This window comes from Doryrhamphus excisus, linkage group LG5 (assembly GCF_037039965.1).
Source record: "Doryrhamphus excisus strain RoL-2023G ecotype Guam linkage group LG5, RoL_Dexc_Guam_v1.1, whole genome shotgun sequence".
In the NCBI taxonomy this organism is placed as follows: Eukaryota; Metazoa; Chordata; class Actinopteri; order Syngnathiformes; family Syngnathidae; genus Doryrhamphus; species Doryrhamphus excisus.
Window position 1 is genome coordinate 22,260,912 of NC_136361.1, and position 23,781 is coordinate 22,284,692.

Sequence of the window (23,781 nt, forward strand, 5' to 3'; positions counted from 1 at the left end):
TTTTTTTTAAATATACTGATAGCGAAAATAGTGTTTAAAAAACGATAAGAGGGTTGTAATAACACATTAGAAAATAAACCACCCCTATTGGTTAGAAAGGTGGTCTGTTCCGGTGCAGAAGCGCTTGGGCTGTGATTCTGAAGACTCCACTGACGGATCCCGAAACTGACAACATGGCGAGTGTTCAAGCTGCTTCCCGTCTCCTCTCCAAAAGGATACTTTCCTCAAGGAAAGCGGTGAGTATTGACCTATATACACCACATACATCCAAATTATTCCGTGTGTGACATTTGGCTTTTTATTTTTTGGTGAAAAACATAGTAACGTGCTGCATTGCTTTCATAACTACAGTGTGTGACTTGCGTAACCTGCGTTATGTAGCTAGGGGCTCCTCCAATGTGACATTGAAGGTGCTGCTAAAATGACCAACAAAGTGTCTTTACTGTTATCGTTTCTTTTAAGCCATTCGCAGTAATTGCAATTTGTCATTTTTTCTGGACTACAGTCTGTCTGTTAAGACCGTCGTGCTTGTGGGAAACATTGTAGTTGCTGTTAGCAAAATTAGCATCAGTGAATTAGAACATTCATGATTCAACATCTAATAAAATATATGGACATCTATTATACTGACATTCTAAAAGACTAGATATTTGTAAAATAATGTTTTTATAAGGTGGTATATGTTTAAAGTCTGGTTTCAATAGTGAAATATAATAGCACTACTGCTTTTGTAATACTCTACATTAGCAACGTTCAAGGTTGTAAACAAGTGTGGGAAGTTTGTGTTGTCTTTTTAAAATATTATTTGCGCTTCACTGCCAGGTCCCAGCAGCCGCAGTTCAAGGTTCAAAGAACTTGCATTTCTCCGTTTATGGAAAGAAAAATGCCAACGTTTCAGATGGCGTGAGTCTAAATACATATTTACACACACACAGTAGTAAAGCAACATGATTCATGTTTGTTATTGTCTATTTAAAAGCTCTTGGAGGGTTAGGTTCTCAAGTAGTAAATGTCCTTTTCACCTTCAGGTCTCCACCCAATATCCAGTTGTAGATCATGAGTTTGATGCCGTGGTGGTTGGCGCCGGAGGAGCAGGACTCCGGGCAGCTTTTGGCCTCTCCGAGGCTGGCTTCAACACGGCCTGTGTCACCAAGCTGTTCCCCACCAGGTCTCACACTGTTGCTGCACAGGTAGAGCATTGCACGGTTACATGATTCATTAAGACCATATCTACACTACTATGGATATTTTAAAAGCCGAATAGCTGAGAGTTTTAAATCCCAAAGGCTCAAATTAAACATAATAATCTTTCAAATAAGTTCTCCGACACAAGTTGTTTATTTTCCCAGGGTGGAATCAATGCAGCTCTGGGAAACATGGAGGATGATGACTGGAGGTGGCACTTCTATGACACCGTGAAGGGCTCTGATTGGCTGGGGGACCAGGATGCTATCCATTACATGACTGAACAGGCTCCTGCTGCTGTAGTGGAGGTAAACATTGATGCACATTCTGCTCTGCGTGGCAGTCGCTGTGCATTATAAGAAGTTTTACAGGACATAATGTGCCGAAATACTGTGGTTTAGTACACAAAATACAAAATAATATATTAGCTGCATCTTGCTTGATAAAGTGCATGTCATATAATCTTTGTCTCTACACCAGTTGGAGAACTTCGGCATGCCATTCAGTCGCACAGAGGATGGCAAGATCTACCAGAGAGCATTTGGGGGTCAGAGTCTCAAGTACGGCAAAGGGGGCCAAGCTCATCGCTGCTGCTGCGTAGCAGACAGGACTGGACATTCACTACTTCACACACTTTATGGACGGGTACGCTCACACATTTACCGTAACTTCCTGGTTGCATAAACCTACTCCAGTGTACATCACATGCTTACCTCCGTCTCTCCTTGTGTGTCCAGTCGCTGCGTTATGACACCAGTTACTTTGTGGAGTACTTTGCCCTGGACTTGCTGATGGAAGATGGCGAGTGTAAAGGAGTCATCGCACTCTGCATGGAGGACGGCTCTATCCACCGCTTCAGAGCTCAGAATACCGTCATCGCGACCGGGTACGTAACGCCCCATATGTACCATATTGAGTTAAGAGGTGACTGTGATTTGACTTTAGTTTAATCAAGTCACAAAACTATATAAGATGTAAGAAGTTTTATGTGTGTGCGATTCCAATCCTGCCTCACACCTCCACGTCACGTGTATTATAATTCCCAGTAGCAATGCCATAGTTCCTCTTCCCAAAGGTCACTTGTTAGTCTCACAAGATTTCGTGACGCCCCCTTCTATTGTTGTATCTAAAACACTCCCATTTGCACATGTAAACACAAGTGTCTTTTTGTGTGTGTGTGTGTGTGTGTGTGTGTGTGTGTGCAGGGGTTACGGTCGAACCTATTTCAGCTGCACCTCTGCCCACACGAGTACTGGAGATGGAAATGCTATGGTGACCAGAGCAGGTCTGCCCTGTCAGGATTTGGAGTTTGTTCAGTTCCACCCCACTGGTGAGAAAAACACACACACACATATTGTAGAAACAAGGTTGTTTTGAAAGGGAACACGCCACTCTAGCTACTCAATATGGCTTCTAGTGTCTCGTTAATGTAGACAGAAGAAGTCATAGTTCATGTACACAGAAAGTTAAATACAACCTCATCACGCATTTGAAGGACTTCCTGAAAATCACAATTATTATCGCTTCCTGAATTTGCAAGGCGTGAGAAACTTGCACCAAAGTCATTGGCCTTAACAGTAAAGAGCCAGCCACTGTCAGTGATGAACATTCATTATTTATTCATTCATTTTCCACTGCTTATCCACACAAGGGTCGCGGGGGTGCTGGAGCCTATCCCAGCTGTCTTTGGGCGAGCCAGCCAATCACAGGGCACATATAGACAAACAACCATTCACACTCACATTCATACCTATGGACAATTTGGAGTGGCCGATTAACCTAGCATGTTTTTGGAATGTGGGAGGAAACTGGAATGCCTGGAGAAAATACACGCGCGCACGGGGTGAACATGCAAACTCCACACAGAGATGGCCGAGGGTGGAATTGAACCATAGTCTCCTAGCTGTGAGGTCTGCGCATTAACCACTCGACCGCCGTGCAGCCCACAATAAAACCAAAAAAATCAAAAATAAAATCATTCACATTGTTGTTAATTGTGTCTTCTGAAAGCCTTCTATTTGTATTTGACTTTATGTCAAATGTTTAGCTGATGAATGCTAGATGGCTAGCGTGCCTCGCTAACAAGAGATTACAAGTCTTACATAAATATAAATAGGAAAGTTTCATTATCGCCACACATCTTTCCAGGGATCTATGGAGCCGGTTGCCTGATCACGGAGGGTTGCCGCGGTGAGGGAGGCATCCTGATCAACAGCGAAGGTGAGCGTTTCATGGAGCGCTACGCACCCAACGCCAAGGACCTGGCCTCCAGAGATGTGGTGTCCCGCTCCATGACCATAGAGATCAGAGAGGGCAGGTAAGGGTTCCCAGTCCTCATTCTTTTGGTTTGCAAGAACAACAAGACCAAGTTGGGAATCCGTCTCCATTGTAGAGGTGTAGGTCCAGAGAAGGACCACGTGTACCTGCAGCTGCACCACCTGCCTCCTCAGCAGCTCGCCACGAGGCTTCCCGGCATCTCCGAGACAGCCATGATCTTCGCCGGGGTCGATGTCACCAAGGAGCCCATCCCGGTTCTTCCCACCGTCCACTACAACATGGGAGGCATACCCACCAACTACAAGGGCCAGGTACGTGTCAAAGATCCCATTCTCACACGCCGCCCACGATGCCCCGATGACCGAGTTAGATCTCCACCCCATCTTAGGTCATCACCCACACAAACGGAGAGGACAAAGTGGTTCGCGGACTGTACGCCTGCGGGGAGGCCGCCTGTGCAAGTGTTCATGGTGCTAACCGGCTGGGGGCCAACTCTCTTTTGGACCTGGTGGTGTTCGGCAGAGCCTGCGCCCTCACCATCGCTGAGGAGCACAAACCCGGTGAGGACTTCTGCCACAGAAGATGACCATGCCAAGATAATTAGTCCCAAAATAACTATGTTCTGGTTCATGTCATGTGATGATGTTTTTTTTCCCCCCCTTAAGGAGAGACGCTTTCCCCTCTGAAGGCCAACGCAGGTGAGGAGTCTGTGGCCAACCTGGACAAGCTCAGGTTTGCGAATGGAAGCCTGCGTACTTCTGAAATCAGGCTCAACATGCAGAAGGTACACACATGCACCGCATCCACAGACAATATCACGTATAACCCCCCCCCCCCCCCTTTGCCATCCAGGCCATGCAGGCCCACGCTGCCGTGTTCCGTACCGGGTCTGTCCTGAAGGAGGGATGTGACAAGATGGACGCCATTTACCAGACCATGGCAGATCTCAAGACCTTTGACAGAGGTATTGCAGGAGTTTACTTTTGATTTATTTATTTTAAGCTGCTATTTAAACGTCATTCTTTGTAACTCATGTCCTCGTTAGGCATTGTGTGGAACACCGACTTGGTGGAAACGTTGGAGCTGCAGAATCTGATGCTGAACGCCGTCCAGACCATCAACTCCGCCGAGCAGAGGACGGAGAGCCGTGGAGCTCACGCCAGAGAGGACTTCAAGGTCCGTGTTGCTGTAGCTGATACCTAAAGTGTTCCTAGCGGGTTCCTCTGACACCTCGTCTTCGTTGCGTTGCAGGATCGCATCGACGAGTACGATTATTCAAAGCCCTTGCAGGGTCAGGAGAAGAAGCCCTTCGATCACCACTGGAGGAAACACACCATGTCATACGTTGACCCCAAAACCGGCAAGGTACCGCACACTCCACCTCACGAGTTACACTCCCATTAGCCTTTTTGTTAACTTGAAATCATCATTTTGAAGGTGACCTTGGAGTACCGTCCTGTCATCGACCACTCTCTGGACGAACAGGACTGCGCCCACGTGCCCCCGGCCATCCGCTCGTACTAAGAACACCCCTTGGACTCTACCAGACCTCATTTAGCCACCATTTGTGGAGGCGGCCCCAACAGTTGGGGAAACTATGCTTTGGATAGCACGTGTGTGTTTTGTGTGTCATTTTCTACACTGATAACACACAACATCATGTTCCATGTATTTATTCATCTCTACATCATGTCAACATGTCGCATCACTCCAGTCTTGTGCTCTCCTTTGCCAGTTTGATGTCGATTTTAAATGCCGCCTCTACTTCAGCCTGGACAAGAGATTGTGGGAATTGCAATATGAGGGTGCTTTAAAGCAACACAGGGAGGTTTTACCAATGTAAATATTGCCTAAGTGTACAATAAACATGGTTAACTACTCAGCGTGTAGAAATATATATTTGCCTCACCCACTGTTGCCTTGAATAGCACATAATTGTGATCTATGGGTGTGAGTGCTCCAAAGCAGTTGAAAGTAATGCAATGTAGCTTCATGTAGTTTGTGATTTGCGGTGTTAGCATTGTTAGCATGAAACAAATCAGCCTGGTGATGTTAAATTACGATGATATAGGGATGTTATACTACGAGTATAGAGTATGGACTCCGGAGAAGGCCAGTGCTAGCTAGATGTGCTATGCTCTTGTCAATAAACATTCAAAGGGTGACTTAATTTATTGTGTTATTTCTCATCGTCCTTACATTTCTACTTGTGTTCAAATGTTGAATAAAGTACCGAAAAACAATTTGGCCAAAGAGTGGTTCAAATGACGCCGTGAGAACTGCATTCAACTAGATACAAACGGTACATGTCACAAAATGACGTTGTCATATCAAACATGTACAAATAAAACTTAATATCGTGAAAGACTAATTAACAACTTTGAAAAATATACCTCGTTGGCTGCTGGTCGTGAAAAGAGGTCATTAAAGTCTTGGAAATCCATGTGACTGTTAGCTTCACACCTTGACAGTACGTGCAAACGACGTTTACAACTTCCTCCTTTGTCCTTCAATTAATACTGCCACTTAGCAGCACAAAACAACAATCTTTAGTTCCGCCATGGGAACAACGAAAACATACACAATAAATTAATTAACTTATTTGTCAGCTCATTATAATAATGTACAACATATTAACCTGTTTTTAAGCTTCAATGAAATTAATAATGTATTAACTAAATTCATTAACTGATTTAAGAATTATGCTTAGTGCAAGGCTGTAATAAAAACGCCAAGCTGACGCACTTCCTAGCCTGGCCAATAGGGGGCAGCAAAGACTGTGTAAAAGCGGCCCCCTTATCAGCAGATGTACTGTACTTCCCTGTCCAGTAAAAATATGGGTCATCTGATGCCTGTTTAATCTTGCTGGAAGTCCTACGTGAGGACAAATATGACGCAATAAAAGTTTGCGCCAATGTTCCCAAGAGTTCCCAAGTGAAAGGGAGTGGACGCAAGAATGCTATAAGAATCGGCTTGATACTAGCTGTGAGGAAATAATGTATTATTACTACTTGTATTATTTTCTTGGAATTATTACAGTGTTAAAAGCCAACAAATTAAAGGCAAAGTCATTCAGAGATGTCCATTACTTGGTATCGAATCGTCACCCAAATTTGCTGTATCAATCCTGGTGACCTATAATCTCATAAAGAAGCCTGTATGCAATGTCAGCTGTTAGTTACATACAGTATATGAGCTTTGAGCATAATGTGCATAATGTGCCTAATATTCTTGCTTGTTTGAAAGGAATTTGCACCAAGTTGCGGTTCAATCATTGACTACGGCAGCGTCTGAGTTTTATTGTGCCAATGAGAGCTGAAGCAAACACTGACCTGCTTTGACAGGAGACACAGCTTAAGTCAATATTGATAAATATGTCAAACACATCCTCATGCTGTAATAACTATAAAAGCTGATGGAAAAAATAAAGCAAAGTGAGACATTTTCTTTTCAAAATATTTAAAACTTTATTTACGTATATAAAGAAATTAGTAACACAGTAAAGACGTGGCTTTTTTCAGCTTTGGATAAGAGAATAAGAAGATATTCTGCAAGAATAAACAGCAGATTTGGCTGCACTATAAAAAAAAAAACAACGATTGCTTACATACAGTCAACTAAAACATGAGATACACGGAGATGCTCAATTCTTTGGTTAGTCGGAAAAAAAAAACGTCATGAAAGGATGGCATACATTTCAAAGTTTTAGTTAACATTTTCGTCATGATAGATGAGCCGTGGGAAAGCATCCGATTTTCTCAGTTGGTCTAATAATTATTTATTTACTACAAAACCTGTACTTATGTTTATCCATCTATGAGAGCGACATACAAGCTAAAAATATATATAAATGTTGTGTGGTTTTTTTTTTCATGTGGGAATACTGCCATAGAACACATCGAAAAGTGTAAGGAAGCTACAGCGAATCGGAGTATATACTATTTGTTTATGTCATCATCTTCTCATAACGCAAGACAACGATACAATGAAATTAACAAGGATGATGAAATATGAATCTGGAAAGACCGACGACCCCTTTAAAGCATCGCACCTCCACTAAAAAGTTGTTTGTTTATGGTCATGGCGCATTCTGGAGCAAGCGTTTGAGGACCGACCTCCAAACTGGATTGGCAGTACCGAAAATATGCCACGCCCTTTCGAAATGGAACTCCGGTACACACCGGTTTAGTCCGGTACGCATGCACACATTCTTAAAAACTGGAAATGGAAGTGGAAGAACGTGGAGGAGCATGCAGAAGGTTACGCGTTACACAGTTGAGTTCCAAATGTGAAAACTGTAAATAATTCCTGGGTTTATATTTATTAATAAATTGTTATTGTGATGTAAAACAACAATTTTTTTGTATTGTTTATGTTGTGGTATAGTTTTTGAAATATATTGTCACAAAAATTATGTCCCTTTTTTTAGTCAGGAACTGAGATTTTCCTGAAACTTACCCATGTTCTACTGCTGATTACTGAAGAACGGAATAAGGTAGAAGCATTTTTTTTTCTGATGAAAGACGGGAGCGCCATGCTTCTTTTGGTAGGTTCCATGTTCCATGTTCCATGTTCCATGTTTCCGGTGAAAAATGGGAGACAATGAAGAAGCAGGAAATCAATTTGTAACCGACAATTGGTGCACTGAGTGCAGGATGTATGGAAGATGGAAGATGGACACTAGAGTACTAGACTAACTGTTATCGACTTGGCGTGTAGGACACTTGAAAATAAGTCTTCACGCCCTGAGGGGACCAGGCTCAAAATTTGCCCAGTTATGCTAACATGCGAGGTTGTGTGACTGGCCTTTAATGGATGTCCATGCAATCTAGTTAAGCATCTCCTCTTTCTTTCTTCCTGGTTACTTTTAAGCTGCTTCCACCAAAGAATCAATTGCATTGATGAGGACCGAACACCAGAAAAGCAAAAGCGAAATAATTTGGAGAAAAACATTTGGAGAAATATTGTATTTTCCAGACTATAAGTTGCACTTTTTTTTCATAGGTTGGCTGTTCCTGCAACTTATACTCCAGAGCGACTTATAAATGAAAAAACTGTTTATCTTACATAAACACTGGACACCTTTTCTGTTCATGTTTATTTATTATTATTATTATTATTATTTATCCCCAGCGACTTATAGTCCAGAAAATACAGTATTTGGATAACTTTTCCACATCTGCTGCCCTTCTTGCTTCTTTAACCTAACAGCCAATCAGGTGACTTTAATGTTACGGAGAGAATATGATTATGGCTAAATGTGTGGAAGATGATTTTAGGCAGGATTAAGACACCAGAGACACCACAACCACAAGGTAGACGATCATGAGGATGATGGCGCCGATGCCGAGTCCCAGGCCCACGTGGTTCAGGGTTCTGGCAGTCCGGCTGTTCCGCTCAGCCGCCAGCTGGTCCCCACTGTGGTTGGCTTCTCGGGCCTGGAGACAAAAAAAATAGTTCAAATTTGACCACAAAACATGCATAATCGTTCAGATTATGATCAAAGTTTCCGATAACGAGATTTGCGCATTTGGAAGTGAGCTCTGAAAGAAGTTTTGGAATGGCTCTGAATGCTCAGTTTGAAAAGGCGTGGCAAAACTGCCTCTTTGTGACATCACAGAGGGACTTCCTTATATGGTTCATAGTTATAGTTATATATGGTCGTGGGTGGAAAACATTAAAATAAACCGTTTTAGCAGGAAGCACAATAGGTGTAGATTCTGCTAAATCTAAAAAGTTTTCTGTGCGGGTTATTGTGTGTAGCTGCTCTATAGGAGACCACAACTCAAATGTGAAAACACTTATATGCTAGGACTACGTTAAAAAGCCATAGCATTTCAGTATGTGGACTCAAACTATGGAATGGATTGAGTAAGGAAATCAAACAATGCACAACGATGAGCCAATTCAAGAAACAATACAAGCAGTTGATGTTTGCTAAATACAAGGATGAAGAGTCTTGAACCAGTCATGATGTGCTATATATATCACTATATTGACACTTACTATGGTACCCATTATGGCATTGGATGCTCATATCACCTCATACTTCGGTACAGGACAAAAAATTAAAAAATTCAAAATTAAAAAAAAAAAGTAGTATGGAAAGCAGGAAGTGAACAAATGTAACAGTTATTGATTGTAAAAGTACCAGATGGAGGGGTAGGATTTAATAAGCTTTGCTTCTTCCTACTCCTTTTGGACATGTGGAACTGTGAACTGATTATGGGATGCACTCAATTGTAATCTGATGCATGTTCAAATGACATTAAACCATTACCATTACCATTACCATTACCATTACCATTACCATTACCGTTACCATTACCAAATCGAAGAGTCAAAGAATGAGCATAGCTTAGTTTTGTCTCACACACACACACACAATCTACAGTTTGTTAGCATACTGTACTGATGTTATAACAAAACATTTACTGTACATCACCAGTCTCCGTGAAGTGAAAGCGTTATCTGTGATTTCACCCCTGGAGGCGCCGTCGTTGCAACAACCTCAAACCAAAGCATTAGTTTGTATCCGATATTTTACTTACTATGTAACAGCTTTCACTCATCTTCTCCCACACGTGCTTATAGTGTATGTACTGTACGTCACGTCAGTACTGTATTGTACTGTAATGGCGCTAAAAATCATCTAATGTCTTTTAACTTGACAATGGTTTACAGGCAGGTCCAATATAAATAAATAGATGTTTAATATTTGTCAAGGCTTTGTTTTTAAAGGAGTTCATCACAAGTAGATGCTTTGTTTTAGACATCGGCTCCGTGAAAAAGAATCTGAGCAGGAGAATCCTTTCAGTTCTTTACTCTCTGCAAGAATGCGCCTGATTAAAAACAGCTGTAGACGCAGGAATCCAATCCGATGCGTTGAGTGATGATTGTGAATAAAGTGCAGGATGAAACGGGATGAAAATGGAATGAAAAACAACATATGTACTAAAATGAGCGGAGAGCGTCATTGTCCATTTGTAGAAAAGGATCCGAGCCTCTAAATCAACTCTGTAGTCCCACCGGACAACAACATGTAACCGGACCCTCCCCACTCCCACCCAGTGAATGAAGCCTTGTGCGTCACAGAGTTGAGTGACGCACCAGTTGCTCGGGTGGAGGACAGAATCCAAGTTTGAACCCCCGCCCCAATACATACTCTCCTTTTCTCTGCATCTGCATGCATCCCGAGCATGGATCACTGTATTGCTTGCGTTCATCTGATCAAATAAAGTTAGTGTTTGAAATCATAGGAGGATGTATGATTTCTCAGAGGAGAGTGAAGTGGGCGGTTTGAGGGGGGGGGGCCTTCACGTACATTGGAGTGTGCTTCTGTGAATCAAGTAAATGTCAGGGTCTGTGTGTGGTTTTCTGGTGCCGTGAGAAGGTTGTGTCAAAGTCAGTCGTGATTGCCAACAGCTGCCTGGCTCACTTTCACTCAGGGTTGCGTATTGTTTCACACACTACGGCGCTGCCCTCCAGACCCACGCTTGATTTATACAACATGTTACGTAACATCTTCAACCAAAAAGGGCTGCTCGACTTTACTCCTTAAAAATGTGCAAGCCGGACACCGCCTGTTCCGGAGTCTTTCCATCGGTCGTTTGACTCAAGCACAACAGTTGTAGCGCTCGATAATCATCGGGCTGATATGAGGAATTATGACGTCATACCGATAAATCCATTTAAATAATAAATTAAATGGACACTAAACACTAAAAAAATTTAAAAAATTTAAAAAAATAATAAAATTAAAAAAACAAAAACAAAAATAAAAATAAAAAAACTTAAACTATATTGAACAAGTCATGATGTGCTATATATATCACTATATTGACAGTAACTATGGTAACCATTATGTCATTGGATGGTCATATCACCTCGTGACAAAAATAAAAAATAAAAAATAAAAAATAAAAAATAAAAAATAAAAAATAAAAAATAAAAAATAAAAAATAAAAACTAAAAAAAATATATAAAAAAATAAATGATAAAAAAAAAATTTTTCATTATATTAGGAAAGCAGGAAGTGAACAAATGTAACAGCTACTGATTGTAAAAGTACCAGATGAAGGGGTAGGATTTAATAAGCTTTGCTTCTTCCTACTCCTTTTGGACATGTGGAACTGGGAACCGATTATCTGATGCACTTATTTGTAATCTGATGCATGTTCAAATGAAATTAAACCATTACCATTACCAAATAGCGGTGCGATTCCAACCACATATATACTGTATCTATCTCCAACCCGAAACAAACATGGAATCCGGCCTGCCAGTATTTCAACTTTTAACATACAAACTGGCAACATGACTTGCAAGTCGGATGTCTTATTTAGTAAAAAAAAAACAAAACAACAAAACTGCCAAATTAAATGACATAGTTTGATGTTGTCTGATGTTTAAAGTGCTCTTCATAAATGCAAAGAAAAACAATAAATGGATAGTCTTATCATTCTGGGATTGTATGAGTTAATAGTGGTGATGTCGTGATATTTGATTAGGACAAATCTACAGGTAAGGTTCAGAACTTCTTACACCCAGGTGTGCATAAATTACAGATAAATACAAAATTACACAACAAAAACCTTGTCAAAACACCTGAAAACAAAGTCTGTAAGATGTTTACTGCTGAAGGTTTTCACACACTACCTTTATTGGACTTGATGCTGCTGTTTGTAACAACCTCTGACTAGCCCATGTTTGCCAAGCTCAAAGGCCGGTTGGTACTGGACAACAGCCGAGAATGGAATTCCGTGCCAGTGTACAGTGGGAATGTCCTGATAAAGTCCAGCACACCGGTTCCACGTTCCTTCTTTCCGGCTTTTGTATTAAAAAGTGATGAAAATGTTTACAGTTGTTGAAATGTGGAGTCGCCTATGTTGGGGCTCTTTGTTGTGCAATTGACTCTGTTTATACCGTACATTATGTTGTTTACATTCTATTTATTCTATTTAGCTCTTTGTTTTTCATTCTTTTTAGACTTTGGTGTAATACGGAAGCCAAGCAACGACATTCCGTTGCCAGTTTCACTGCTGTGTTTTTGTGCATTGACAATAAAGGTTAAACTTCCTTTATTAAACTTCCTTATTGTCTATCATCAGACATCCTTTCCCCTCCAAAAAACACAACCGTCACCAATAACATTCATTGTCTTTCATCATCCGTCATGTCTTGTGTTTCTTTGCCAAACACATGAATGTTTTACTGATGCATCGTATGGAAGACCTGAAGGCCACGGTCTCTATTCGTGTGACTGGTCAAAGTGAGCGCTGTCAAACTTCAAAGCTCCACTACCTCGGATTTGAATCCCCACATCTGGGATTTATTTGTCGCAAGGCACTCTGGGAAGTTGGGACTGTGGCTGATATGAGCAAGAAAGTGACAATACATTAGATACGGGGAAGGAAAGGCATCAGCATTTTGTCTTTCTGCCGTTCTTCATGGGAGGTCCCGGAAGAACAGTAGAAATGAATAGAAAGACAAAGAAGTGACGTGCCTGGGGGGGTCACAAAATGTTCAGTTGTGAACCCCCCGCTTAAGTTCGATTTCATATGTAAGGATCAGCCAATCTCAGATAGGAAATCTCTGCATATTTGTAAATAATCCGTCAGGTTAAAAAAAACACAACTCGCCCTCGGGGGTCAGGCTTGCTGGGGGATGGGGACGGAGTGAGGAGGAAGTGTCGGACATCACGTGAATGACCCTGCAGTGTGAGTCCTCCAGTAAAATGGCAGTTTGTTTGTGTTTTAACCAAACGTAACAGTGTGCAGCCCTGTACTTAAATGACATTAATAAAATAAAAAAACAACATAAAGCTGCAGAAATTTGATTAGGCTGGCTGCGTAATGCACAACTGTCATACAGCGAACCACTCCAGACAGCGGCTAAACAGTTTTTTGACAAAGAAATATATACTAAATAGATATTTTGTCTCATGTTAGCATCAAAAATGTTGAAGGCAATTATTTTTTCTTTTATTACAGTGTCAGTTACACCACCACTAAGAATTTATTCACGGTCCCTAGCACAAAAAAGCAACGCTTAGGGCTGCACTTCCCCAGGAATTGCCCAGGAATTAAAATAGATTTAGAGCAGCAGAGGAAATATGAGTCTTGAAAGGTCATGTAAATGTTTCTTACAGATTCCGGTTATTTTTATAAATCAGGGTTGGAGCAAACTGTGTTCCCTCACTGCTAAAGATAAAAAACATCAAGGAAAAAGGCATGATAACTTTTCAAATAAGGTAAGCCTTTGAACACGGAACGCTGACATTTCCATAGGACAGCTCCCAGCATCTGTGACTACCCAGCAGAAGTCTCTGTACGAGCCACTAATGCAGTGCATTACTTTCATAAACATCCTTGTTAAATTCTCTAAGAAGAAAAACAGGCCGGTCTGCAACCCAACTGGAAAAAGTCAACATGGCTGTGAGGAGCGGGGTCAGGTGTTCTCGTGCAAGCTTACAGCTGCTGTTTGTCAAACAAGGACGGGTCGACACGGTGGCTCATCAGGACTTTGTCTGCTGACGTGTTTGTTTGACTTTGGACAATGGCAAAGAACCAGCTTTCTTCATGGGTGGACAGTGATCAGAACCATAGCTGACATATTCATTCATTCATTCATTTTCTACCGCTTTTCCTCACGAGGGTCGTGGGAGGTGCTGGAGCCTATCCCAGCTGTCTTCGGGCGAGAGGCGGGGTACACCCTGGACTGGTCGCCGGCCAATCACAGGGCACATATAGACAAACAACCATTCACACTCACATTCATACATATGGACAATTTGGAGTCACCAATTAACCTAGCATGTTTTTGGAATGTGGGAGTACCAGGAGACAACCCACGCATGAACGGGGAGAACATGGCCGAGGGTGGAATTGAACCCTGGTCTCCTAGCTGTGAGGTCTGTGCACTAACCACTCGCCCGCCGTGCCGCCCTAACTGACATATAACTGGATATATATAAATACACAGTATGTGCCCCGCGATTGGCTTGGCGACCATCCCAGGCTGCGACAGCTGGGATAGGCTCCAGCATACCCGGGACAAAAGCGGGATAGAAAATGGATGGATAATATTGGATCCTACTTGCTTCCTTGAAATGCACTTATCGCGGTCGGGTTTGGAACCAATTAACCCAAAGGGACAATTTGTACATATTGGTCATGTACACTCCACAGCTAGGAAACTGGGGTTCAATTCCACCCTCGGCCATCTCTGTGTAGAGTTTGCATGTTCTCCCTGTGCATGCGTGTGTTTTCTCACGCTTCCTCCCACATTCCAAAAACATGCTAGGTTAATTGGCGACTCCAAATTGTCCATAGGTATGAATGTGAGTGTGAATGGTTGTTTGTCTATATGTGCCCTGTGATTGGCTGGCGACCGAAGACAGCTGGGATAGGCTCCAGCACCCACGCGACCCTTGTGAATGAATGAATAAATGAATGAATGTTCATGTATAGCTAGCACAAATACTCTCATACTAGCTTTGGTGGGTATTTACTTTTGCTCACAAGATCGTGCCGGCCCTGAATACATGATATATTATTTTTAGTTCTCTATTTAATTGTGAATTGCGTCTCGGTGGCAGATGAGGGCTTCTATGTGAAGACAGAAAATACTAATCATATCTACAGCCATGGAGCAGAGAGTACAAACAGTGGCTATATTGTCCTCTGACTTTAGATGCTAGAACCACAGGAACAAGCTGGTGATTTGGTGAACAAAGAACGGTTTGACACCCGCAAAATGCTTCGCTTGTCCGAATGATTCACCGGATGCTGTCAAAATTTCATCTCTCGAAAATGTCCTTATCTTTTCATGACTCACATTTACCACCAGCACTTTAAAATCCTTTGCCAGCCCACATTTGCAACATGAGTTATTGCGCCATTCTCAAATGACCGCTGATTCAGAGTAGTTGTGTTATTGACCTAAGTGCAGAGTATAGATTTGTTCATACTTTTCTCATGGTGGTTTAGAAGCAATCAGAGAGGCTACGCTCACTTTGCTACAGCGGTGTGCAATCAGGGCCGGCAGAGACGACGACCGGAAGCACTGACCTACATTTCAAACTAACATTGTAATATTTCTTCCATTGAATTCTATTCATTTATTCACATCTGCCTATTATCATCGTTTTGTAGCAAGTTTCTTGGCTGCGCTGCTTCAGTTTGTTTACACGTTTATTTCTGTCCAAAGTTTAGACCAGGGGACTCAAACACGCGGCCCGCGGGCCAAATGTGGCCCGCAGGACACTAGTTTGAGGCCCCCGCCTTGATATGAAAGTTTAATGTTTGATATGGATGCTGTATGGTATCATGTACCCAGAAAAAAATATTACGTTTGATTAATGTTCATGTTAAAGGTTAAATAACTGTTAATAGTTATCCTCCCTATCCGTGTGGAAGTGGTAAGTTTTTGGCTATTTAAGTTGAAAGGAAATAACTTGAAGGCTACCGTTTAGGTCGCTAGCCCTCTAGTTTGCGAGTTAGCATGTGTCTCAAGACCCTGCAGTTGCGCAATATGTTGTAAATAAAAAGAGTATAAATGTGACTATAGTCGTGTTTTGTCATGTCTACAGGGCTCTAATAATGCTTTGTTAATTTTAATCTGAAAAAAATTATTTGTCTACCCACCAACTATATGTGGTTTTTATTATTAAGTTTTTATTATTTGCCGTTTTATTATTATTATTATATTTATGTATTACTGATTGATTGATTTTCTTTATTCTTGATTTGTTTATTTATTTTTCATCTTATTTTGTGCAGAAAAATAAAAATTTTGATATTTGAGAACAGTGGAATGTTTTATCAGAGCTTTTATTGTAGAAAATCGGAACCGAAGCACTGAAAAAGTTTGTATATTTTTCTGTTTTTTAATAAATCCGTTTTTTTTTTTTTTTTTTTGAAAACCTGATGCGGCTCAGCCTTGCCCAGACCCTAGCTCCAGTGGCCCCCAGGTAAAGTGAGTTTGAGACCCCTGGTTTAGACATTTTAATTGTGAATGGCTTCAAATGATGTTGCAGTGGAGATGTTTAGAGTTCTATTTATGATGCCATCTACTCCCGCATTCTTGTCAGAGCGCAATTGCTGATTGCAGACACTGCTGCTTGTCACAGTGTGCTTGGGCAAACAATTCCAAATACGGGATTTAACTTTTGTTCAACCCTGGCCAGAGGTCTCCGTTCTTGTGAATGCTGAAGTGCCTCCTTCCTTACATGTGGGAAACACGGCTTCCGAGAGGCTTGATCGAGCATTCCTTCTGTTTTCTTGGCCATTGTTGAAATGCCAAACAGAGAATATTAAGTAGGACACATTCCAGCATCTTGAACCGTATCTCCCCAGCACTCTTCTGTTCATGTCTGTTTTTTCCTCTCCAAGTTCACTATCTAACATATTTTTTTTTCTCCATCCGGTATATCAGTTCACACAAATATGGCCATGCGTTTCCATGTTCTCCATTTACAGTCAGATAATATTTAGACAATGACAGGGTTGTTATGATTTGGTGTGTAGACAACACGATGACCTTCTTGCCGTTTTGATGTGTGCAGTTCCCTTGTGCTTACTTTCATTTTTAAATGTATGTGCATAAGAGTTGATTTTTATCGGGACATCCATACTCCCAAACATCCATTTTCTACCGCTGGAGCTTATCTGAGCAGACTTTGGACGAAAGGCAGACTACGCATCGGACTGGTCACCAGTTCATCAGAGGGCACACCTCTAGATAGACGACCATTCGCACCATCAGTGAGTGGGGGACAACAACGTTTGGTTCCGCTGTCCATTTTGAGTCGTGTAAAAATGATAGTTGAACTCACAGTTGAATCAACAACACGACAATCCGCTATGAATAGTCATGTCAATCACAGACTGGAGACATCAGCTTTGTTGAGGTCTGATGAGAACAAAACACGTCTTTTTTTTTTTTTTTTTAGCATCTATGGAGAAAGAGACTTTGTTCTGCCACATTAATTAGATACTCGTGGCCATGCGATGGCCGGCGGCCATTCTATTTACAGACAATGCAGTGATGCCTCTGAGAGAACATCTGATTCCACATCTGATTCTACATATGATGAAGTGCCTTCAATCCTCATTTGGCTTCAACTTACACCACGCTGATTATCACGGTGTTAGTAGCGCTTGCTAGGAAGCGTTGTTTGTGTGTAACGTTACAGTGTGTTACACGTTACCGTGTGTGTGTAGGCTAATGTTGCAGCTCTAAATGTGGTACAGTGGCATGTGCTCAGCTAAGGCAGTCAGTCGGTGCTCTTTTTCATTTTGGTGTGTTATTAGCTTCTATGTGTGCCCCCATTTGGCCCACTGTACACAATTTCTCACCTGCTTTTGGTTATGGTGTTCCTCGAATTCATTTAAAAAATTTGGTGCGTGTGTTAATCCAACTTTTAAAGAGCCAAATCCATTTAATGCCATAGTTCGGTTTTCTTCAGTGCATGCAAATATATATAATATTTTTCTGACTGATAGTTTTGCTAGTCGTATGAGTTATAGTCAGGTCCGACTTACTGTATATATCAAAATATATGTATAATTTAATGTTTTTAAATGTTAATTCATATTGACGGACATGAACCAAAAGCTCTTGACTCCTGACAACCAAGAATTCAGTGATGTGGAATTAGATCGGGAGCTCGGTGAACTTGCTTACTCGTAACTTGCTTGTTAATTTAGCCTATTCAACCTAGCAGGTATGTTCTTCTATGCTATTGTGTATTTGATCGCTGTTCATTTCAAAAAAAAATGCAACTTGATGATGATGTGTTCTTTGACGTGTAGTCTGAAAATATGATAATTTTGTAACAAAGTGTTTGTGATCTTGGAGTTATCCTCCTCATATAATGAGACAATCTTTATGTGCATTAGTGGGAATGGCAAAAAAAAATACATAAAAAGTACTTACTTTTTACTTCTAACGTTACAACATAAAATCTACTGTACTTACTATCCTATATCAACAAGATGAGATATGATGCCATCAGAGAACATTGAAAACAAAAATGTTTTACTGTACAGTACTCTAATGAAATGCTTCTATATTTATTGTCTGTTCCACAGATAAATTGACAGCGTGGGTCTTATCTTCCACGCGTGCACACGTATCATGGAAAGTTGCAGTCAATTATAGCTATACTCAGTACACAACCATGCCCCTGTTACAATATGTACACAGTCTCACACTGAAGGCTTTCATCAGGAATGTCTCGCTGCTAATTTGAAGGTAGGTATCCTGACAAGATGTCGCCCAACAGCACACGCCACGCAACAGCAACACGGAGATACGCACGAGGCCGACAATATGTTACTCTCAGTGTATGCTCCGCAAATCTTTGCAGATTTAAAACATGTTCTGCCACTTAACCTGAGTCAATCACTGGACACGTATAAACAAACACCCAGTTTCCAATGAACTGCTCAAGTGCACTGTTATTTTTAAATGTATGTCATCATTCTCCTTAAAGATAAGTCGCTAAACATTTTGTGTCTGTTTTCAATTTTGGCTCTTACAAAAAAACGGAGGAAGAAGCACAGGAAATTGGAAATTGCACACTGGCTGAAGCTCTCAAAATTCACTTTGGGACACGAGTAACGCATGAGAAACACCAGGCCATCTGGCGTTCTGCTTCACAGCGATATGAGGAGCAACTAAACATCAACCGATTTATTCACAGACATAAAAAAGCACCCATAGTCACCTTTACACTCCTATTACCCAATATAATAATAATCTGACAAAATATGCCATATTAGAACTTGTGCTTGCCGTCTCGTCACGCTTTCAGAGCCCATGTTATTATTATGATTAGGATTAGTATGCTAATATTACTATATTTGTTGTTAGATCACCTGATTGCGTGTTGTTCTGGTGATCAAGACTGGTGCTTGTCTCGCCAAACAATGACTGACACCTATTGACCAATGTAGAATACTACATTCACAATTAGAAGTTGAAGACTCCACAGGCGTGAGACTCTGCCAGATGTTCCTCACGCACCCGTTTCACATTTGGGGTCTGCCAGGTCTGTCCGACACCCCCCCTCACCCCCCCTTGCCATTCAACTCATCACTATGTGACAATCACTTATCAGCTCAGCACCTCTCATCACCATGCGGACGCACGTCTGATGATACAACTACAAAGTCGATAATGGCTCTGCGTCTATAATGTGCTGGCGCCACATGCACTTACGGACAGCCTTGTGCTCGAACATGGTGTTTGTTATGTGGTTAGCACAGAAATCTAACAGGTTCAGATCAGGGAAGCCCTTCTTCCCAATCCCGCCTCTGCAGATCACACTGTCATTGCCCGCATGGATGTTGAAGTCCCCCAGTAGAACTGTGGCGTCATCAGCAGTGGTTATCACGCAGACCTCACAGCTAGAAGACCTGAGTTCAATTCCACCCTTGGCCATCTCTGTGTGGAGTTTGCATGTTCTCCCCGTGCATGTGTGGGTTTTCTCCGGGTACTCCGGTTTCCTCCCACATTCCAAAAACATGCTAGGTTTAATTAGCGACTCCAAATTGTCCATAGGTATGAATGTGAGTGTGAATGGTTGTTTGTCTATATGTGCCCTGTGATTGGCTGGCCACCAGTCCAGTGTGTACCCCGCCTCTCGAAGAAGCCATGCCGGTGAATGCGCTAAACATGTTGAAGACAAAACATCACAACATGAAATGTTCAATCAGCCCCCCCACCACGATCATGCTGGTGTCTGCACTAGCTGTGCAAACGCTGTACTTCAAGTGTCGCCTGATTAGTTTAAGAAAACAAAGCTCCGGGGGAGTTTTTTTTCCCGTTCAAGCTGACCACATGGAAACAATTAAGAGGTTTTCTGTCCTAAAGAAGTGTGTATCCCTCATACCACTGCAATGACTCACTGCTTTACAGCAATGCATTTACCTCAAAGACCAACAACACATGTCCACATATTAATAAAAGCACAAAAGTCACTTTGAAAGTGACTTCCATTTGAATTCATAATTGCCATATAAACACCAAAAAAGGATCATGACAACCAACAGTACTTTCTAAAACACTCCAACATAACCATAAAACCCATACGAAACATATCCTGGTTTTAAAAACGAAACTTAATGCAGGCTTGAGCTTTGGAATTTATAACAATCGTCTGGCCTGTGCTTCTGGGAACAGACGCAGAGCGAAGGCACTAGGGGAGCTGGAGTACTTACGAGAATCGATGACGCAATGAAACTGTGGTATTTACCAGCAAAAGTACAGTACCTCATGCAAAACCCGTGGAGCACAAACAGACCCCGTTTACCACATTTGCCACCGATTTTATCCTCTCGTCTTTGTCTGCATGCAACCTTTCAATCACCTGCCAAAGAAGACCTCTCAATGCGGTTCAACTTGTCCCTATGAATTGTTGACACAATCTGGTACAATAAACACTTGATGTTATATAACAATAAAACTGTTGCTGGGAGTTTTGTGGTTTAACCTTCAACTTCTTGGTGCCTTATATTAAGCAAAAGTTGATAAATATAAAAAATAAATTGTCACAATCCGTGAATTTGACAGCGTGACAGTTTCACTTCTCGTTCCTGATTCTGTCACCACTAACATACCCGAGTCCATTACAGTACAACACATTTTACTTGTAAGACATCAAGGAATTGGACACATATTGAAGATGACAACATCTCGACCGCAAGCGAAGAAACGACACAAAACACAGACTTGATCGTCATCAACAATCCACCATTACTCCTTATTGACATCTTGTTCTCAACATATTTGCATATCTTTAATGTCTTCCTTTATTCTAAATTATGTATTTCCTATTTATTTATTTACATTTCTGACTCACGGTGTCATCTTACAAAGAACACTAAACTCATTCCACAGCAACTTAACCATCAAAATTATACTGTGGAAATATACAAACAAGTGCTTATACAAGTTTAAATTTATATATATATATACATACATATATATATTTGGGATTCGTCCCATAATGCATTTCATCTAAGCAATGCATTTCATAGGAGCATAGAAAACATTGACGGTGCTGCAATGCTGTGTTTGTCCACCAGAGAGAGCCAGAGAGCCCAGAGGGAGGCTGATATTATTGCAACACCCTGGCAGGCGCCAATGAATGCGTTGCATAATCGAAAAACTTAAAAATAGTTTTTTAATTTTAAACCTGTTTTGGTACTTGTTTGTATATTTAATAGGTACACCTTTGCAGTGTTAAGTTGCTGTGTGATGAGTTTAGTGTTCTTCGTAAGGTGACACCACGAGTGGTACAGTATTTACATGATTAATAGTAGTTCTGAAGTAAAGCCTACCCCGCTCCAAAGTTCTCATATGTAGTTTGTGTACATGCTAGTGAATGTAAAGAGAGCCAGAGGAGCCCAGAGGGAGGCTGACATCATTGCAACACCCTGGCAGGCGCCAATGAATGCGTTGCATTATCGAAAAACTTAAAAATAGTTGTTTAATTTTAAACTTGTTTTGGTACTCGTTTGTATATTTAATAGGTACACATTTGAAGTGTTAAGTTGCTGTGTGATGAGTTTAGTGTTCTTCGTAAGGTGACACCACGAGTGGTAGTAGTTCTGAAGTAAAGCCTACCCCACTCCAAAGTTCTCATATGTAGTTTGTGTACATGCTAGTAAATGTAACTCACGTTAATAGAGTAGATGAGGGCGGCAATTCCAAGGGGCAGGCAGCAGCACAACATGGTGAAGATGGAGTAGCACAGGTAGTCGTTGACAGGGTTAGCCAACGGGCCTTGGGTCACAAACACCGTGGGCTGGACAGTGACCGTGGCAGGTTGGGGTGGGTATTGCTGACCTGGCGTGTAGTTTTGCTGTCCGTACCCAGCACCGCCATATGGTGGCGGATAGGGAGAGTCCTGCACGTCACACACGGAAAAATTCACTTCTGTGAGTCAGCATAGATAAGAATGAAACTTATCGGGAAGTAAAACTTTTCAGGCTCGCTCAGTCTTATCCAATGATGAGAGATGAAATGAAATGTAACAAACAAGTGAGCCTCCATATCACAGTTAGCATGTTTGTAGCATACTAAGCCCCAAAATTCGTTTCTCACGTGCAGGGTGAATACATGAACAATCAGGTACTAGGAGTCATCACTGAAGCAGTGTATACAATAAATAATAATTTTCTTTATTTCCAAATCTACACACCCACAATATATATACGTATGTATATATAATAAATGTATAGATGAGGCATGTTTAGTTTCAGTTATTATTTTAGTGTTGGTTGCTTACCTGCGATTGAAGAGGGTAACCGGACCCGGGATGAGGGTATCCCGCCGCAGGCTGAGGGTAACCCGGGCCAGGCTGAGGGTATCCTGGGTACGGATTATCATGGTAGGGCGGAGGGGCCGCCTGGCCCATGGAAGACTTTTCCTTCGTCCAATCCTTCGGAGGGGCGCTGGGGTCCATAACGGTGTGGGTCTTGAAAAAGAAGGGTTGTAAAAAAAAAACAAGTTTTAACGTGTATAATTGGCAGTTTTCAAATATGTTGTACACTTTTGTACACTCCAATCAAGAATCAACCAACGGTACTTGGCGACTCGACAAACTGAGGGAGGGTGTGGATTTTTTTTTTAATGGGATGGTGTCCAGTTGCCAGAGATAACGACCCATTTTCCTCTCCAGATTTTCAAAATAAAAGCAACGCCACTGACGGGATGTGACAACCAATAATAATAAAAACAATGCACACTCAAACGCTACAAAACACCATACCGTGTGGTATTGGTATAGATAAACCCAACAATCAAACACGAAAGTTTCCTTTTTTCATTATTGCTGCTCCAAAATGTCAACTATAACGCCTTTCCAACGTTTGTCGTTGTTGAATGAGAAAGCATCCCAACTTTTGGTTGGACGGACGCCATTGACACAGATGTTACTATCTGTTTATTGCTGCTTTTATTCGTCGCTGAAATGTAAGTATTGAGTTGATGGCGTGCTGGAAGATCCCAACATACTCATCATTCAGTCACATTGCTCACAGCGACTAGAGGGCGCTATCTGATTTGCTATACCAGCACCCATAGACATGGATAGACGCCGCATTGAGCGCTGAGCCGTACGTCAACGTCGCCGCCATATTGGACGGGCTCAGAGGTGCTCTGTAAATGAAAACAAGTCAATGTACCTACTTCCATGAAGTGGCTTTCTACAAAAATACGTTAATTCATCTCGTTTATACATTTACTCCCGCACTAATACACAGTTAGGCACCAATAACAATCACATTCACATTGTACAAAACGAAA

The 23,781-nt window shown here is 41.5% G+C and overlaps 2 protein-coding genes and 1 long non-coding RNA gene across 3 annotated transcripts; 1 reads left to right on the forward strand and 2 right to left on the reverse strand.

The window, feature by feature from the left end:
* The first annotated feature begins 122 nt into the window (after window positions 1–122).
* sdha (succinate dehydrogenase complex, subunit A, flavoprotein (Fp)) lies at window positions 123–5,341 on the forward strand. The gene is made up of 15 exons (XM_058054163.2): window positions 123–236; window positions 823–903; window positions 1,029–1,190; window positions 1,350–1,493; window positions 1,666–1,830; window positions 1,923–2,071; window positions 2,391–2,515; window positions 3,334–3,502; window positions 3,578–3,773; window positions 3,851–4,022; window positions 4,128–4,246; window positions 4,315–4,426; window positions 4,508–4,638; window positions 4,714–4,827; window positions 4,900–5,341. Exons 1-15 carry the CDS (start codon window positions 174–176, stop codon window positions 4,984–4,986), a joined length of 1,989 nt encoding a protein of 662 aa, XP_057910146.2. The 5' UTR covers window positions 123–173; the 3' UTR covers window positions 4,987–5,341.
* Window positions 2,376–5,976, reverse strand: LOC144898534 (uncharacterized). The gene is made up of 2 exons (XR_013627426.1): window positions 5,856–5,976; window positions 2,376–2,512 (listed from the first exon to the last, which is right to left on the reverse strand). It is a non-coding gene; the product is annotated as an uncharacterized LOC144898534 (long non-coding RNA).
* A 1,907-nt stretch (window positions 5,977–7,883) lies between these two features.
* LOC131105749 (proline-rich transmembrane protein 1) lies at window positions 7,884–23,081 on the reverse strand. Its single transcript, XM_058054171.2, has 3 exons — window positions 22,763–23,081; window positions 22,154–22,381; window positions 7,884–8,900 (listed from the first exon to the last, which is right to left on the reverse strand). The coding sequence occupies exons 1-3, from the start codon at window positions 22,937–22,939 to the stop codon at window positions 8,748–8,750; spliced, it is 558 nt and encodes a 185-aa protein (XP_057910154.2). The 5' UTR covers window positions 22,940–23,081; the 3' UTR covers window positions 7,884–8,747.
* Window positions 23,082–23,781: the final 700 nt, after the last annotated feature.

Coding starts and splice junctions, on each gene's coding strand:
- LOC131105749 (XM_058054171.2), bottom strand. CDS start 22,939: ATGGACCCCAGCGCCCCTCCGAAGGATTGGACGAAGGAAAAGTCTTCC. Junction 22,382..22,762: donor GTTACCCTCTTCAATCGCAG/GTAAGCAACCAA, acceptor TGTGACGTGCAG/GACTCTCCCTATCCGCCACC. Junction 8,901..22,153: donor CCCTCATCTACTCTATTAAC/GTGAGTTACATT, acceptor TTTTGTCTCCAG/GCCCGAGAAGCCAACCACAG.
- sdha (XM_058054163.2), top strand. CDS start 174: ATGGCGAGTGTTCAAGCTGCTTCCCGTCTCCTCTCCAAAAGGATACTT. Junction 904..1,028: donor ATGCCAACGTTTCAGATGGC/GTGAGTCTAAAT, acceptor TTTCACCTTCAG/GTCTCCACCCAATATCCAGT. Junction 4,828..4,899: donor TTGACCCCAAAACCGGCAAG/GTACCGCACACT, acceptor ATCATTTTGAAG/GTGACCTTGGAGTACCGTCC.